Source organism: Thermobia domestica, chromosome 2, assembly GCF_964235325.1.
Source record: "Thermobia domestica chromosome 2, izTheDome1.hap1.1, whole genome shotgun sequence".
NCBI classification, from domain to species: Eukaryota; Metazoa; Arthropoda; class Insecta; order Zygentoma; family Lepismatidae; genus Thermobia; species Thermobia domestica.
In genome coordinates, this window is record NC_137455.1 from 280,196,716 (window position 1) to 280,216,343 (window position 19,628).

The window sequence follows — 19,628 nt, forward strand, 5'->3', positions numbered from 1 at the left end:
GTTTTGTCGTAGATTAGAGACTTACTCCTATAGTTTAGCGGGGAAGTTAATGAGAGGGAGGATCGCTTGCTTCAATAATGCATAGCATCACTGTTTGTAGAACTTCCTACTCTCTACAGCAAGGTTTATAATATTGAGATCCGGTACAGCTGCAGCTATAAATTGCATGGTTGTACAACCTTTCATTTTTTTCTTTATTTTTTTCGGTTTTTGAAGTATTAGAGCAGTGTTTGGGTAAAAATAAAGCTTTGTTCTTCAACTAAGACAATATTGATGTATATCTCAAGATCTGATATAAAATAGCTGGAAGAAAGAGCAATTTACATTTTATAGTTGAATGAACGCCGCAACCACATACAGGAACACTGAGCTTTTGCAGGAAGCTCCCATTTCTTGACGTGAAAAAGCGCATTTTTATTTGAATCACTCCTATCTTATCGCATTGTTGACAGGTAGTTGCAGTCACTTAACAATCAATCACCAGCACTTCCGTAGTAGTTATAAGTTTTTCACTTATCAGGGCCAGGCTCAACAGTTTTTAATACTTCATGGGTAAATGATGGAGGAGTGGGAAGAAAGAGGAGCTTCGCGAAAATGAGCGAGGGAGTGGTGCATAAAACTGAATTTGAGTTAGAGGGGGATAATAGTGAGGGGAACACGAGAGACGTCGTCCCCTCACTTCCAAAAATATCTATGACGTACCTCCACTTCTTAAAAAATTACAATGGGCAAAGTAGGCACGAGGGGATGGCGTGACGTCACGAATCCCCCTAGTTTTTCAGATTCACTTTTACCCCTGCCTTCACGACCAAGAAGGGGTTGCTCGTGCTGTTTAAACTGTTTTGAATCTTTTCTTAATTCTCTTATAAGAAGTGAAGTACTGTGCATTGTTATTTTATTGAGTTTTGATTGTGCCTGAGGAATATCCTTTATTTTCAACTCGATAAATGAAAAGGAACATATGTAACTATTAAAACAATTCACGAATGACCGTATTATTAATAAGACGAATATAAAAGTTTTACATAGAAATACGTTTTAAGCTTACGTTAAATAGTAATAATTCTGATTACTAATGTAATAATAGCGAATTCAAACTAACTTATAAATATGAAAATAGAAAAGGTAATTTCCCAAGGACGGCTATTTCGCTCCTTCTCATCCGCCTTATATTAGCATTACGAAATAAGTTAATTTATTGTACTAAAAACTTTTCCATTTGGTTGTTTCTGAATTGCATATTATAATATCCTTTTCCCTTTTCGAGTGATCCTGCCATATAACCGTGTATTCAACAATGAGACTTTCTACAGACGCAAGTGAGTGATAGATCCATTGTTAACGATAATTTGGTCAATGTAGCTTACAATACAACTTCGTCTGTTTGGGAGGCAGTTTCGGAGCTGAAGGCGCTAAAGTGTATTGATCGGACCCTGTGGAACTGACCCATATACGGACCCTGTTAGCGTTCTCTATCAGTACTGGCGCGTGGCCTGTTGAAGCAGTGGTTGCAATATCAAAAAAATGTTTATACTGTATATGTAAGTGCGCTTCCTGTTCCCGAGTGTTACTTCAATATTTAGAGAATACGGATGGGAAACTGCATGCCTCCTAGATTCCAGTCTATTCAGCGTAGTTGCTAATTCAGACCTGGAGTTTTACGATATTTTGCTAAGTTACAATAAATTTAACAGAACACAAGTGACAGTGACAAGTGTTCTTTGTATTCGAATAATAGGCTATTCATAGTAGATGAAACTGTTACATGTAGTTCTTCTGATAGTTTTATTTATCAGTCAACAAACTGATAGTATCTCAGATAATACTGCCTATTAAAAGGTGGTAATATTGACAATGAATATTGCATTATTGAATTGTACAAATAGACTTTGGGAATGTACATAAAGTAATCCTTGTTAATTTCAAAATACTTTTATTATCAAAACTGTCAAAAACATATAAAATGTACAAATAATAAAAAATAAATAGTAGATTCCCGCTGTTCAATAATAAATTATATACTTTTCTTGAATGATAAAAGCCACATTTTCACTTTAATATTTAAAACACGTTAACAATTAAAATATAGTTGATCACATGTAATATTACTTTCTAAACTTTTTAAAACATGAAATTTATCAGCTTATCACTACTCGATTCACGGAAATGTTTTCTCTGTCTTGTAAGTCAGATAAAACTATATAACTTTGGAAGAAGAGAGCCAGGGTTAGTGGTGTTGTTTTGCAATCTAGCTCTCTTGGATATGAGACAGAGGAATGACTTACATTGTGAGTGTTGATTTTGTATGGTGGTTTGTGCACCTAACAATTACACCAGTCTCAATCCCTGGTTGTGATTCGAAACTTATATTAATAGTCAGTTCAGTCTTTCATAACCTGGGTGTTCCATACGGACCCAAAACCAAAAACTCAAAACTTTGACATGAGGTAAAACATTTCCAAATGTTACAAAGAAAAACTATAATCTATTATAGTATACTTAATAAAAATGTCCTATAACAATTTATGTTCTTAATTTTAAAAAATAGTACAATAATACTTCCAAGTTTACAAGTAACGCACACCTAATATTTCTTTCTAAAGGAAGTTATGCTGAAAAAAATAATCATAAAGCACATAGCAAAAGCAAAAGTACATATCATTACAATAGTTAAGTATTTGCAGAAAATTCTCATACTATTAACACCAATTGAACACCACGTTGATTGAAGGAGTGTTATTAAATTGTGTTTTCTTTTATTTTTTACGTATCAGTTTAAACCTTTGGTCTTCATGAATTACTTGAAAGCGGGAATCTAGATACATAAATACAAATAAATCATAGCCATTTTAAAATTACGTTAACGTTATACTCTCACAAATAATAAAATGAAGGAAACCTATCTACGAAATCAAACCTTGTAAAATAACTTACATACTTTTTTTACTTTAAAAAAAATTGAATAGATATATATATCATGTTAACAGTACTTTATCAACTTTGTAAGTGTAAATTATAATTTTCAGCTAAAAGACAAATTATGTTAAGCAGTTTTCCAATGTATAGGTTTGGATTATCTCTTCAGTTATTAAGATTCTCTCACTTCTTTTCAACTTCTACTAAAGTACAAAATAAGAACACATTTAGATATACAAAAATTATTAAATAATGTAGGTTAATTAATACGTATTTTTATTGTTTTAGTATTGAGCGTTGTCCTTGATTGCAATGAAAATCTGAAGGTTATTTTTTGTTTTAAGAAATAACTTTAATCGGGACAGTAGAAAATGTATTCGTGGTGTCACGTCACGAATATATGCTTAAACCTACCACTCTGTTTCCGCTTCTATCACACTTGTACGAGGATTAGTTTCTTAAAAATAAACAAAACATTTCCTGTAATTCTGTTTTAGCTAATTAACAATTCTAATTGAAAAACAATAAACGATTTTTCGCATACACACATTACAGTTGTGTGTAAATCTTTCTCTCAACCAAGCAAATTTAGATGACGGCGTGAAATGTGATATTAAATTAGTTGTATGATGTATACTCGAAACACAATTTATATATGCAAAATTTAAGAGAAAATTCCTGAATAATATTTCATATTTCCTTTTAACTACATGACAGAAGCATTCTAATACTTGTATATGGGTCCATATTTAAACACATGTTTTTCCCGAAAGATATTTACTTGTGTTGTTTTTACTCTCTAACTCTGGATATACAAGTTTGGAACTGGAAAAAGATACGCATGTTACGCATGCATGTTACGATATGCTATGTATCTTCTATTTTTGAATCAAAGTTGTCTTCGTAATGGGTATAATAAGCAATGTGTACTTTGACTATGTTGATATCCCAAAATGATTTAGAATGTGAGAATATTCTAAAATTATATTGTTTTTTTTTTAAGTTAGTAAAAACATATCAATGTTATATAAGTCATGTAGAATCGTTTATCATGTCGTGTGTGATCGCATAATCGTGATTTCCAATGAATAACTGGGAATTTATTTCAATGAATAATTGTAATTTGGAACAAGCTCAAAATAAACATTAGAATCAATTCGGAGTTTTGATATGCACACATTATATAATGATCCAATATTGTGTACTTGAAACGTTTTAAATTTCTCAAAAGGAACGAAATTCGTTCTTGAAAATACCCTTAAATTTCATAGTTTGTTATGAAAAATAAGTAACTAAATATCATCGTGTAAACCAACATTGCCGTAAGAAACATTTTAATGAAAATTAGGATTGTAATGTCAATGCAATGGAAATGGTGTTCTGCATAAACTAATAAAATTTGTATATGCAAGACGTCCATATAAATAACTAAGTTTATTGTTTAAATATTTATGTTATTGTTCAATGATATCAGAGTATGTTTCTTTATCTGCAAAAAAAATGTAAAGATGTATTGTATTTGTCGAAGTAGAGAAAAATTTGTATTAAAAATCCGTCCTGATAAATCGTATAAACACCCTTTATTTCATGAGAAATAACATTGAAACGACACACTATATCTGGTTGCAAATTTGCAAAATAATGTAAAATCCATTAAGTGTTATTTAAAACATTTTATCTACCTAACCACTGAGAAAATCTTCATTTTGAGTCCTAATAAGCATTCCACAATTTAGACTGAAAATTGTTAGTCTAGATTTAATCACAATTAAAAAATAAATTACATCTCAGAATATTGTTTTTCCATTTGTCTTCTAAAGATGCTCTTACAACGTTATGTTTTTCCTTAACAATTGTGTTTAGCTCTTTACTACTACATACAAATAGAATGTTTTATATGAATATCGTTTACAAAATATGTATATTTATTTGTTACAATTTATAATATGTTCATATTTTTTAAACTACTAGAAAATATTAAATGAAATAATATTGTTTTTGTACTCAGTCATTGCTAAAATAATAATAAAAAAGGCTTCTCAATACTGAACAGCATGCTACCTAAACGTCTGACATTTTATTTTTCTTAACTAGATTATTTTATTATTAAGCAGAAATGCAAAAGAAAAGTACACAAAGTACCTAGAATTGCATTTTCTACTACACGACAATTGAGTTGTATTCAATTTGAAAACAGAACTGCGGTAACTAACATGTTGTATTCATTAAAACAAATATTAAGGATGATCCAGAAATGTAGATTGTAAGAAAAAGAAACTAGATTTGGGCAAGGATATGTCTAGCACATAAAACGTTAGAGTTACTTTAAAAGCACACCAAAGATGAGGCACTTCTTAAAAAGCTGTCTATTTTATGCTTGAAAACATTTTGTAAGAATTTTAGAAGTTACGTTACAAGAACATAATATCTTTTAGTTTTCGTTGTATATTGGAAATGCATTGTGAAGTTCATTGAACAGCTTAGCATAATCAACAGCAATGGAAATTTATAAGTAACTTCTTTCAATCCTTTGAAAAAGACTTCTATTTGAGCATCGAAAGTACATTTTTATTTACATACCACCTCTAAAGTGAATCTGATTATGAATTACGATTCTAAAGCCTCACCTATTCAGGAACGACAACGCTTATTATAATATGCTCTATCCATATACATTTGACAATAGGCATAGAAAGATATGTATACACTAAAAGATTTATCATAACAAAATTATATTACGAAGTTTGTGCTGGATTTCATTATTAATACTATGTAATAATTTTCTGAGTTGTTCATTTTCCTGAATTTGACTATTCTATTTAATTAAACAGAACTACAGTAAAGAGACATTTAATTATTCTGAAATCGCACTGCCTATTACACAACAAATAACATTGAGTTGTAGGCTATATAATTTAGAGACATGACTGTGAGAACTAACATGTTGTATTGGGAATAAATATTAAGAATAATAAAGTAATGTGACTTGTAAAATAATAATAATAATAATAATAATAATAATAATAATAATAGTCAATCTCCGCGTAAAAATGTGCTTAGAATGTACGTAGAATGTCCTTATCTGTTAAAGTTAAGAAACTAAGTACAAATGAATCATTTAGCTGCTAAAGGTAAAGCGTTTAGTTAACACAGACTGGTATTGTTTTAAAATCTATTCTCGTAAATTTCTATTAAAATATTTTTTAAATAAACTACATTTACCTGTTGCTATAAATAATACGAATAATTAATCGCTAAAAGGAACATATCTTAGCAATAAGTAGCCTACCATAAGAATCAGGACCTTTTCTAGCAAAATGATACAAACTGTTTTCATGTAATAAGACGAGACGAATAGTTGTTAGAATTGAACAAGTTAAATTTTTAAGTTAAAATTTATAATATCATGAGTTAATACTGTTGCAATCTACTCTGATCACTAAACTCAAACTCACTAGAAAACGCAAATTTGCATCTGATATCTCATAATTTAATAATAGTACGAAATTAAAAATAATATGAACGATAATGAATTACAAGCAGGATATACTAACCTTGAAAAATGACCAATAATTTGCATTTTATAATTTGTTTCTATCACACATATATGGCTATATTTTCTTAATACATTTTACTATTCGGGATCTCAGATGTACAATTAATTATTTTACTGTATCCTCCAAAATTTTGAAAATAAAAAAGTAATCAACTAAATGAAAAATACTCAATAAGGTATAAGCACAGCTGTAGTATGTTGGCTCTAATCCAAAAATATTTTAATGTTAGTAAGTAGTTGTGGTTTTTAGTAAAGAATAACATTTATCGTATATAACATTCTAATTTTTACTTATTTCAAAACCTGTCACTATGGTATATTTTATTTATTAGCTTTAGCCTTAAAGATTAAGACTTGATTTTATAAGCATCATAAGGTGATTTTTTATTATTAAAAAATGGTTGATGATAATTCGTCGCAAATCAATAATGAAGAATTTTTATGTACCTCCTTTAAATGTGAGATAAATATGTAAAAATTACAACAATGAACAACAGATAATTCTGCTTCACGGTCGAGACCTATGTCTGGTACGTAACCGCCTTGTTTTCCTCTTTTCAACCAATGACGTCTTGTTGTGTTCCTTCTTATACCGCTTGCATTTACAGCTTTTAACGATTTTAATAGTGTAAGTGCGTCTCTCACCATCCCGACACAAAAGCCGTATCTTCTTCCTTCTGGTGACATCTTCGACACATCGCCATTCGCCAATTTTATCCGTCGTGGCCCACACTTTAATATAATCAGCGTACCATAGCGGTTGCTGCACAGGGATGCAATGATCAGCGCACACTACTTCGGTGATGGGACGTGGTGAAGTGCAAAATCCATCAGAGATGTACTTCTTGGATCTTAACTGGCGACATCCAATTTGAACTTCTGGAAAGAAAAAGAAAATTGTATAAGATCAGAAGCAGTTTCATTTATATTACATAGTTGAAAGATCAGGCTAAAAGTTCCAATAGTTTGTATTATTTCCATGATTTATTTATCCTGTACACTTAATCCAGTATCACTTACAGTACCAATAAATATTTAAGACTACAGAATATATTTACTGTTTTTAGTTTGAATGGCGATAGGAAAAAACATGATGACCGTGAGAAAATAGAATTTGAGATTTCAATGGGTTTACATGTTTCGTGGTCCCTACATGTCGGAAAAAAATTTGAATGTCTGACCGTCTGTTCGTCTGCTCCTTCGTTTCGTCCCAATTAAGTTGGTGCAAATGAAATGTTCGACTTAAATACGTAATTTTCAAAGGCAAAAATGACAAAGAAAAGAAGATTGAAGACTACAATAAATGGTTAATCAAAATAGTCGCCGTTTGCAAGCACAAACTTTTGCAATCGTTCAATCAACGATTGATCAGTGAAACTTTTCTCGTTCAAAGGCGAGAACACTTACCATTTATCCTGAGGAGATCAAACGTATGTCTGGCAACCCTTACATTTTTTTCTCAGGTGAGTGTGAATCTTCAAGATAATGAGTTAAATCCTATCTAAACTACTCGCTGAGCAAAACAATGTGTGTATTGTAAAAATTAATAACGTATAACAGTTTTGCCAACTATCCACTTGGCTTCATCAGACACCATCAGACAGTGTCTGAATTTCTGGACTGAAATTTCAGAAATGTTTTATTGATTTCCTTCAAGTCTAGTCAAATGTCCCTTCTTTTTGCAAGGCGAATTTTCATTATTTATAAATTTAATATAAATTGAATTGAATACAAACTAAAATTTTGATTATTATAGGGCCTATATCAATACAATATATAACAAAATTAAACCTTCACAAAGTAAGGGGTATTTAAATAGATTTCAAGAATAAATAAATGAAATCAAACTATTAAAATTCTAATTAGTTCCTTTCAAAGAAAAAATATTTTCCAAAATAAAAAATGGGTTAAAAAACAACAGATGGTGCATCAATTCCGTTAAGAGGGCCGTTTATACCATTTTGCCGGCCTACAATGTCAGCAAATACGGGTTAAAGAATTTGAAACATTAAAGTGAGTAATCAAAGTAGAAGAGAAAGAAAAATGTGAAACAAATATGAAAATTCCATGTTACATCCATAGGTGAATGTATAATAAATTTATCATATTTTGAGAACTGAGATATGAAAAAAAAAAAAGTCCTAGAAATTTGCCGCCCGAGGCCATGACTCATGCGTTAAGTACAGCTCTGAGTGTTACCAGAATATACAGAAGAGAAGTCAATGAATGTTTTGGTAATATTTTCGTATGCTAAATATTCTGTTGGCCTTGAGACCGTCACAAACTAATATATATACTGAAGACAGTTATGCATCAAGATCATAAATAGCAGTGCTTTGTGATATTCGAAGTTATTATAAGGACAGATAACAAAGAAATAAGTGTACTACTACTAAGAAAGAAGGAAAGTAAGAAGACTTTTAAAATAGATTAGAAAATGAAATATTACTCTACTGGTCGTATCTGTCACGACGTAAGAAAAAGGTCAAAAAATGACACTTGTCACATGTCTGTAATAAAATAGACTGAGATAATTACAGCTTCCTGTTGAAAAAACTAAGAGAACAATATTCCAGTACGACAAGCGATATACGTATATATACATCATTCAGAAGGAGAAAGAAGAAAAGACTTTGTTGCATGTTCCTCCATTAAACTGTCAAAAGTCGCAAATTGAGCGCAATCTTCATTTTCTTCTGTCGCTATCGTGTTTTGTCTGTGCAAAAGTGTTGCCAGATTCAGAATACATTTTAGTTTGTCTTATTCCCCCTCCCTTTTCTTTCTTTCTTCGTTGTTGAAGTAACAAAACAAGACTAGCCGGTGAATCTAGTTTATTATTATTTTAAAGTTCTCCCCCTTTCTTTCTTTATCTTGTAGACATCTATGAAACTTAGTTTTAAAGTGGGTCTAACTATATCTTAAAAAGAGTTCTTTTCCTTTCCTTTCTTGTCGCCATTTGCAACGTAATGACGCAATAATATGTCCAAAGACATTCATTATAACCATTTGACTAGCTGCTGCTCTTGTTCATTGCCTTCGCTCTTTCTTTTCATTTCTTTTTTGTATGTTGTCCTTGTTCGTCTGTTTTATTCGTGTTATGCTTCACTTACTCCGACGTTCTTTCAGTCACGTTTGTACTTTCGTAGTCCTACTAGACCTATCAATATTATCTTCACCCCATCCCCACTTCCGAGAAAAAAGTGAAAAAGGTTCTAGTTGTATCCTACAACTTAATTTTCCATGTTATTCAAAAATAGCGGAAACTCAACAACAATTTGCAATTAATTATTTTACGATAGTTGTGCAATGGTATAGTATGTTAACTCATTAATATATTTCGAAACCGAATTTCCTCTCCCAAACTAACGTAAGGGAAAACACAACACTTCGTTAGATGATTGTGGTAGTGTTATTCTCTATAATCTTACGAAACGACTTAACTGTAAACTATTGTTATAAAGTACTCACCGTGGAATCAACGTTAACCTAGAGCTTAACATGGGATCTGAACCACATGACGCTTCCGCCGGGAAGGTGTCCTTCTATTGTCTTGCAAATGTAATTATGTTTTGATTTCAGCCAGGAAGAAGGAAGCAGAAGGAGAAGTACAATGAATATACCATTTTTAAAATTATTTTAATTCCCAAATATAATAACGTGTCGTAGAAGGTTACGCCTTCTCAAAATAGTCAGAAATGTGTGGGTATTAGGATCATTAGGATGGACATGGGCAGGATGAACCCAATCTCTGCAGTGGGTCGATGACTTGTATCATTATTTCCTTAGGTATTTTCTTTATTTTTAACCGATTAAAAATAAAAAAGAGGAGGATCTCAATTCGACCCGTTCATTTACTTAGTTCCACTGATTCTTTTTTTTTAAAGAGCATACTTTTACGCTGGCCCCATATAAATTTTATTGTGTTATAATGATAGTCTTTGAAGCTAGACAATGAAACAACTCAATAAATGTAGTGTGAACAACGTAATTAACTACTTTAGTATGCGTTTGTTTATGCATAACTCCGACATAAGTGCCCAGATTTTGATTGACAATTCGTTTATTTTAAAGCGTATTCTTTCCTGGTGGTCCTATGTCAACTTCATAAGGATCTAACTATAGTGGTCAGAGTTACAACATAAAATTCCTGAATGGATGACAGTGTTTATACCACAATCATGTGTATGATCACGCAAAACTTCGATATAACTGCACCTTCTTTTCTTTCTTTCTTTCTTTCTTTTTTTTAAGAACATACTTTTGCGTTAATTCCATGTAAATTTCATTAGGAACTAACGATAGTCTTCGGAGCAAGATCATGAAATTTTTCATTGTTAATATCGTAATCAACTGATTTCATTGTGTGAATGTTCACACAATGAAAACGGAGAGATTTAATGTCTGAAATGTCTCAATGTCTGAAAACGGAGAGATTTAATTTAAAGAAATTAGAAGAGAGCCAGGTAAGAGAGGAATACCAGATTGAAGTTTCGAATAGATTCTCGGTTTTAGAAGACTCGGAGTGCACTAGTGTTGAGGATACTTGGATTGAAATTAGAGATAGCATTAAAAGTTCAGCAATAGAAAAATTGGGACACGCGGAAATACGTAGGAACAAACCATGGTTCGACCAAGAATGCATTAAACTAGTAGAGAAGAGAAAACAGGCAAAATTACGGTGGCTACAAAATCCGAATGAAATAACTACACAAAATTTCGCAGATATCAGGCGGGAAACTTCCAAAACTTTTAGAACAAAGAAACGGGATTTTTTGAAAGCTAAAATTAAGGAACTTGAAGATAATAGTAAAAATAAAAATATTCGGGACATGTATAAGGGGATCAGCGAATTTAAGAAAGGCTATGAACCTCGTGCTTATATATTAAAGAAATCTGACGGAACAGTTCTCACTGATACGGATAGCCTCTTAAATAGATGGAAAGATTTCTTTGACGATTTGCTGAACACGCAGCCAAAAACTAATGTGCGTGGAGAAAAGGAGATACACAACGCAGAACCGTATATTCCAGAACCCAATCGAATAGAAGTGGAAGCCGCTATAAAGAAATTAAAGAAACACAAATCTCCGGGTGTAGATGAAATTCCGGCTGAGTTAATTTTAGCTGGAGGCGAAAAATTGTGGAATAAGATACACAAACTCATTCTCCTTATCTGGAACAAGGAAGAATTGCCACAAGATTGGAAAGAGTCAATCATTGTTCCAATTCACAAGAAAGGCGACAAAACTGACTGTAATAATTATCGAGGCATTTCTCTTCTGTCAACATCCTATAAAATCCTTTCAAATATTCTGTTAACAAGATTGACCCCATACACAGATGAAATTATTGGAGATTATCAGTGCGGATTTAGACGAAATCGATCAACTATCGACCAAATATTTACCATTCGCCAAATACTTGAAAAGAAGTGGGAATACAATACTCCGGTACATCAACTATTTATTGATTTTAGAAAGGCCTACGACTCGGTTAGGAGAGAAACATTATACAACGTTCTTACAGAGCTTGGAATACCGAGAAAGCTAATTAGTTTAATTAAGATATGTTTAAGTGAATCCCAAAGTAAAGTCCGGGTAGGAAAATTTTTGTCCGCGAGCTTCCACGTCGAAAATGGCCTGAAACAAGGAGATGCGTTGTCGCCATTATTATTTAACTTTGTGCTGGAATACGCCATAAGGAAAATCAAAGATAGCAACCAGGGCCTAGAGTTGAACGGCATTCACCAGGTTATGGCATATGCTGATGATGTAAATTTAATAGGGGATGATAGGAGAACAGTAGAAATAAATGCAGAGATGTTATTAAACGCTTGCAGGGACATGGGTTTAGAAGTAAATGCAGAGAAAACTAAATACATGGAAGTGCGTCGGGACCGTGATACGGCAAATTGTGGAGGCGTTAAAATATTAAATAATGCTTTTGATAAAGTGGATACTTTCAAATATTTAGGATCAATATTAACAGACGAAAATCATATTCACGAAGAAATTAAATGTCGACTAAAAGCAGGGAATTCGTGTTACTATTCGGTTCAAAATCTCTTGTCGTCGCGAGTTCTGTCGAGGAATTTGAAGCTTAAAATATATAAAACGATAATCATGCCTGTTGTTCTGTATGGTTGCGAAACATGGTCGCTTACTCTGAGGGAAGAACATAGACTGAAAGTATTTGAGAACAGGATCCTGAGAAGAATATTCGGACCCAAGAGGAACGAGAATGGGGAATGGCGGAAGCTTCATAACGAGGAACTACATAGTTTATACGGTTTACCCAACATTGTTAGGGTCGTCAAGTCTAGGAGGCTTAGGTGGGCAGGTCATGTAGCTAGAATGGAAGAAAGTAGAAACGCTTTCAAAGTCTTGACTGGTAGACCCATAGGAAAACGACCATTAGGAAGACCTAGGCGCAGATGGGAGGATAATATTAAGATGGATCTCGCAGAGATAGGAATACAAAGTAGAAACTGGATCCAATTAGCTAAGGATAGAAGTCAGTGGAGAGCTTTTGTGAACGCGGCACTGAACCTCCAGGTTCCATAGGCCATAGAGTTAGTTAGTTAGAATGTTCACACATCATTTCAACATAGATGTACCGATTTCGATTACTCTTTTTTAGTTTCAAAAAGTATATTTACTTTCAGATTCCATATAAATTTTATCATAAACTAATAAAACTCATTGGAGTTAGACCATTAAATTTCTCAACAGATGAAATTATGAATACCGTCTGTATGTTCATATATTATTCTATAACGCGTAGACCGATTTATATACGAGGATTGGGTAGTAACTCATGGCACACCAGTAATATTTCGACAATCGAAGGATGTATTAAAATTGTGTTACATACAGGGTGGCCCAAAAGTAGATATACAGTCCCGTGCTGATCAGCTCACCGTATTTCATATCATTTCTTATTGTTATCAAACAGGTAGACCTAGTTTCTTTATAATTTGTTCTTAATGTCTTTTTACTTGTACCTTAAGCTCGGAACAGCAGAAGCAAATAAACCCATAAGAACGTTATACTTGATCAATCCAGGGGTGTATACCTACTTTTGGGCCACCCTGTACAACTGAAAGAGTATCTGTAATGGATACTTCGTTGGTAGGAATTATGGTGTAATGTACCATTACAGTTGAAAGTAATGGCAATTTTTTTTACGCACCCTGTACCTAGTAATTTTTTTTTTCATTCAATTTCGGTTTAGCTACACAATTTATTTACTCCCTTTACTTCGAATTAAATACAATGAATCGAAAGGTTTCATTAATAACCATATTCCCACTGTATAATATATTTATTTACATTTTGATTAAGTGTAAATCCCATTTTCTGATATATAAGTTGAAAAGTTTCAAGGTTTACCATTCTGACGTCATACCGAAACATAGTTCTGTCATTGGATATAAATTTTCTTAATTTCAGACCAATGTAGAATTTAGTCAGGTACCTAATCTTTCCCTCACCCCCTCTCAGTAGTCCATAGTCACTTTCAGATCCGGTTATATCTGGATTTACCAAATTTCCATTCGCTTTGTAATTTCCGCGGCTAAAGTTTTCGTTCTGATTGGAGGAATTCTCCTACCTCTGGCTTTTTCGGCGCAATGTTATGAGAATAATCAAGAACGACTCTACGAGCACAGCCGTGGAAATCAACTACGCTATACTGGCTGGTAAAGACGTGGATTTCGAGTGTAAAACAGGTAAAATTTAGACTAAATGTCATCGTAAACGTCGTGTGATCAATCAGGAGCCAGGAAACCCATATTTTTGTTGAAAGAACTGCAAAACCAGGGGAAAATATCTGATTCAGGATTTCGGTTTGCAGGAAGCCATGTTTGCTGCCCAGATAGGATAGACAATATAGGAAAGTGATTTTTTTTTTATCTTTTCAAATTCAATTAGGGATTAGGGAAATTACGACCTGATTAGTGCATGTTGGTCGTGTATTAAGTAAATGTGATTTATTATTATTTATTTCGTAATTGCATGTATGTAGTAGGTTTGATAGTATTGTAAATAATCATAATGGCAGCTTAAGTTAGCTTAAAAGGGCTCCTATCCCCTTTTCTAAATTGAACCGGTTCTAGCGGGGGAATGGGTTAGTTATTGTTCGTTTTAGGGCCTTTTCCCCTTTCAGGGGAAGGGTCCCTCCATAAACCTCGTTAAGGTGCCCCCCGGGCATCAATTTTTGGTAGTCATTATGTAAACAATTGGTCAGGTCAATTGGACCTAGTGTTTACCTTTCTCATTTTGCCCCTCTAAATTAAATAGAGCCGACGGTATATATCAGAAGGGAGTATTTATTTTGTCAACATGCATGTAACTAAATGGTGCATGTTTGGTTTAGTTAGTTGTTTTATGTATAGTATTAGCAGTGGTGTATGTAGTTAGTAGTCTTGTGTGAGTGTGTGAAATTTCGGTTAGGACAGTGTATAAATATGTGTTAATTTAGTACCATTTTCCTAACAGAAATAAACCAGAGTAAATATTAAATTTCTGATTAATGAGTACAAGTATAGATTTCAGTACACGGTAAATTATGCCTCCACTACAGCGCCACAGCGTCCGGTTTCGGTACTCAATTGTTTGTTGACAATACGACATCGCATAATTTAGTGATCTAGGTTGTTGGATTTTAGTCATTTATTCAAAAATTACTTTCATTGGACATGGTTTTCGGTTCAGATGAGTATACCTTCGTATAAAATAACATGAGATCTTGCTGTGCGAAAAATTTCAGCTTGCTAGGGTCAGTAGAAATTGAAATATCTGCTGAAATAAAGAATACCTATTTTCTTAGTAGAAGTAAAGCCCATATGCTGTTACTGTTTGTTTCAAAATGTAGTATTAAATTCTCTTTTCCCGTGGCTGTAGAAAATTCCATTGTTGCTTTAGTTTTATCAGCAAATAGATTAATCGTTGACAACTTAACTTTCAGTAAATACATGTATGATTTTTGTTTTAAACCTGCGAAGTAAATACAATTTGGGTGTTTCGAGACAAAGAGTACGTGGTTCGATGAATGTGATCGTGTGGTGGTTTGAGCGTGATAGATTGTGATAATTATATATATTTATTACTGTGTAATGTAAATATGTGTATGGCCTGCGTGTAAAATGTATGAAATAGGGTGTCTATAAAATATTACTTCGCGCGAAAATTAGTAGATAATGAATGAATATAATGGTATATTAATAATATGATATAAAATATGAATGAGATGATGACCCCTATATTTAAATGGATAGGCCTAGTGTATGTTATATAGTGAAAATATGAATATGTTTACGAAGAAAAGAAAAGATCTCTCGCGTTTTGACTTCTACACCAGTACATTCATCCAACCGAGTTTGCTACTTGAATGGTAAATTGTAGTTGGGAAATTGTCTTACTTTGCATTTATGTACCTCATGATAATAGCCCCGGAATCTTAAAACTTTCAATAGATAGGGTAGCATCATGTGGGAATTACTTCTAAAGGTTGACAGAAATGATAATTAAGAAAACCAACTGCTATATTCTGTGATCATCGAAAAGTACAGGTTTCGGTCATTTATACCTTTAACATTCATTGCCTCTCAGAGATTTTTTTTTTGTCGCTTACCTTATTTAGTTATTGTGCAGTGTTCATATAACTCAGTTCGGACTATCCGATTAAATCAACTGCTACTAAATTAATATTCATGTCATTAGCGTACCCGGATGTCGACCCCTAGTCCCTTTAAGTATTTTCATTTCTTTTCTTAGTTTAATTAGACGAGGGAAATTAACGACATCCCAGACGGTGGCATGTCTGCGCTGGGTAGCCATCGGTGATGTTTCGGTAATTGAAATCACCGATCCAAAATTCAGTTTATTTATTTATTTTTTTTTTTAATTTTGGCGAATTACTAATTAGGGATACCTTAGCTATTACTCTAATTTCATCCCTATTCTGGAATCTTCTAGTTTCCAAGAGGTCGGATGATTTTTTTTTTCTTGAAATTCTAAATTAGCGCCTTCTCTAACCTTCCGGACGATTTCCGGGAACCTGCTGGTTTGGGCCGGATACGGGGATCGGATTTCAATCTTACAACCAAATTCTTGTGGGATTGGGATCTGATGGACACAGAACTTGCATCCTTGGCAGCAGGGCGTTCCTTGAGTCTACGTATTTGATTAGACCACCCTTTTGGCATGTTAAGAATATTTTGGCTATGGATTTTGTTGAGAGCGAAATTCGATTTCTGTCTTTGTAGCGTTAGTTATTTCCCACTTAAGTCTTTGGCGCCACTATTTCTTCGTCTTCCTTCTTCTCTATCTCTCTCTGTCTTCATTACCTCTAGAGTTATTTTTTTTTAATTTTTCAACCTCCCCCCCCCCGGTTTCTGAAACTCATGAAAATGTACAATATTCCATATCACTTATTTCGATCGTATGTACTAACTGAGACATCGAGGGATGCAATTCGTGGAGGTATTGCAGCACATCTCGGGACCATTTTCGCGATATTCAATCCACCACTGGAGAAATTGACGGGAAGGTACACTATGCTTTCGGATTCCTAGAAACATTCGTTATTCATGGATCATACAAATTATATCCATTGACAACTGATTTCTGGTTTTTATTTCTATTGATTGGTCATATAGTGTATATGTATTAGTAGTCTGGGCCCACTAGTTTCCAATAACATTGATTTTTTTTATACCTCTATATATGTGCTTACATAGTTTTAAAAGTTACGTGCCTGCTCATTTTGTTGCATTTCCACCTCTTATGTCAACTATTTTTTATATATCTACGCGGATCTTTAGTAAATTGAAAATGATTATTGATTATCGGGTTTATACATATAAATTACAATGTTGCAACCTTATGAGGAAAAAAAAAGTGAATTTTTGATAGTCAGGGTTTTTGTTTTTGTCTTTGAGCCAATAAAATATAAATATTTATAAAATATGAATACTTGTCGAATATGAACGGTTATGTAGGATTTAAACGTCGACGAAATACTACGATGGATATTAAAGTGAAATTTATTGTATTGAATAATATGAATATATATATATATACGAGTATGTATGTAATGGGCTCGGTATTTACCCTGGTTTTATTTAGGTTGCCAAAGGTTTTTTGACACCCGACCTTTACCAACTATTTGTGACATATAGTGTTACCGCGTATATTGTAATAAATTACATTTTGTTGAGTGGTTACTGATGTCTGTAACTATTAAAGTTGAATATAATGTTAAATACCGCATGTAAGTAAAACGAGTAGCAGGTCGTAAGATAAGTAAAATAACCCTAATCCTCATTCAAATTTATTCGCAAGATCAAAGTGAAATTAATAACCTACGAAACAGTGTGCCCCACCAACGAATCTTCTATCAGTAGACTCTGAAACAAATCCTTCCCCTACGATCAGAAATTTAACTATTCAGTGACTAGAATCTTTTGACTACAAGATCTATACTATAAAGAAAATTACTGGTCTTAAATTTAATGAAGAGAAGTTTAGTTGATAACTTAATGTGAATACCGGAATATGGAAATATGTTCTCAATGTCTGTGACTGGATTCAAAATTTTTTTAACCTTGATAAACTTTGAAATTTTATATTGAGTGCGTCGAGTGACGAAATGAGAAATATAAATATATATATATATGATATGAAGCGACTATTTGTCTATAGCTAAAACAAAAACAATTAAACACTCTCATGGACACAAACCACAGTGCAAAAGAGAGTTGGAAAAAGGAGCTATTATCGATGTGAGAACAAAGACTCATAAAATCGTCGAAATGTCTCCTCTTGGGACAGAGACCTAATAAAATGTTACTAAAGTTTTTTTTTTAAGGATGATTAACCAATTATATTTTTTTCTTTCTTTCTTTTCCGCAACGATATATATATATTCATTACATTGAATCCTAAATGTATTGATCTTTGAATTTTTTTTATTTTTGTCTTTCATTTTTTTTCTTTTGTCAAATTCTCTTTTATGTAATTCAACTTTTAATATATATATAGGAAGAGAAATGTGTTATTTGGTCTTGATAAAACTAGCGAATTTCTATGCATGTTAATGAAACATTCTTTCCATGTATTAAGTTTTTCCCTGTTATGTCCAACTAATTTTTCTTTTATTGAAATGTAATAAATGTATATAGTAATGTAGTTAGGTTAGTTTAATTTAACTAAATACAACCCAAAGTATACATTGTCCTATATGAATGCGTGTGTGAGTGAAATGTAGGTTTAGTATTAAGTGCATCCATTATTTTGACATATATGTGTGACTTATTATAATTAATGGTAGTTATCAATTAAACTCATTGAATGTTAATACTAACTTAAGTTGGCTCTATGAAGGAAGTAAAAAGGACTGAAGTAGCCTGAACGAATGATCAGCATGGGAGAACTGTGAGAGTCAAAATCTTCTACGAATATGTAATACTCTGATTTTTTTTTTTTCTTTGTGGTCGATTCTAACATGCCATCAACTTCGTCTTTTATTTTTCAAATATTGGATATTAGTCTAGAACTTCTGGAAATATTGAATAAACTGTAAACTTAAACTTTCTCGTCTATCTCAGATCTAGATCGGGATAATTTGGTAGTTGGGGTTAAATGGATCTAGATCGGGGATGTATGGGTTAACATGCGTCTACCCTTAATCACCTGAATACCAAATATTAACCCAATAGCTATTGGAATTCGATAATTATTCACTTTCTTTACCATATGTTTTCAAAATATTCAGTAACAGTTTCCTCTTTATTACCTTCTTACTTTACCTCTTTCCTCTTCTATTTTCCTTTTCCTTTCTTCATCTTCTTCTTCTATTTTTTTTTTAATAAAACTGAAAAGGGGGTCGTGACTGGGAATCCTAGATGTAATAAACACGGTCATGTACTTAGTTATTTTATTTCATTCTCTTTAGAAGTCCGATAAAAAGTTTTCTCGCTTCAATCGAATCTAGTATGTTCAAAATTAAGAAACGGTGGTTTCTATGTTGGACGACAGCCCCCCCCCCTTTTTACAGTTTTAAAGTGGCGACACGTGACAAGACTGTTGCTATGGTAACCATGTTTACTGTGGTAACGGATCTGAAAATGCTTATTGAATAATACCAGTTATCA

The 19,628-nt window shown here is 32.8% G+C and overlaps 1 protein-coding gene across 1 annotated transcript in view; it reads right to left on the reverse strand.

Moving 5' to 3' along the window:
• Positions 1-1,913: 1,913 nt before the first annotated feature.
• Positions 1,914-19,628, reverse strand: part of LOC145678519 (sclerostin domain-containing protein 1-like) — a 154,411-nt gene continuing 136,696 nt past the window's right edge. The window contains exon 2 of the mRNA XM_081748765.1: positions 1,914-7,351. Within this exon, the coding sequence (XP_081604891.1) occupies positions 6,981-7,351 (371 nt within the window). The 3' untranslated portion in view covers positions 1,914-6,980. The remainder of the gene's footprint in view (positions 7,352-19,628) is intronic.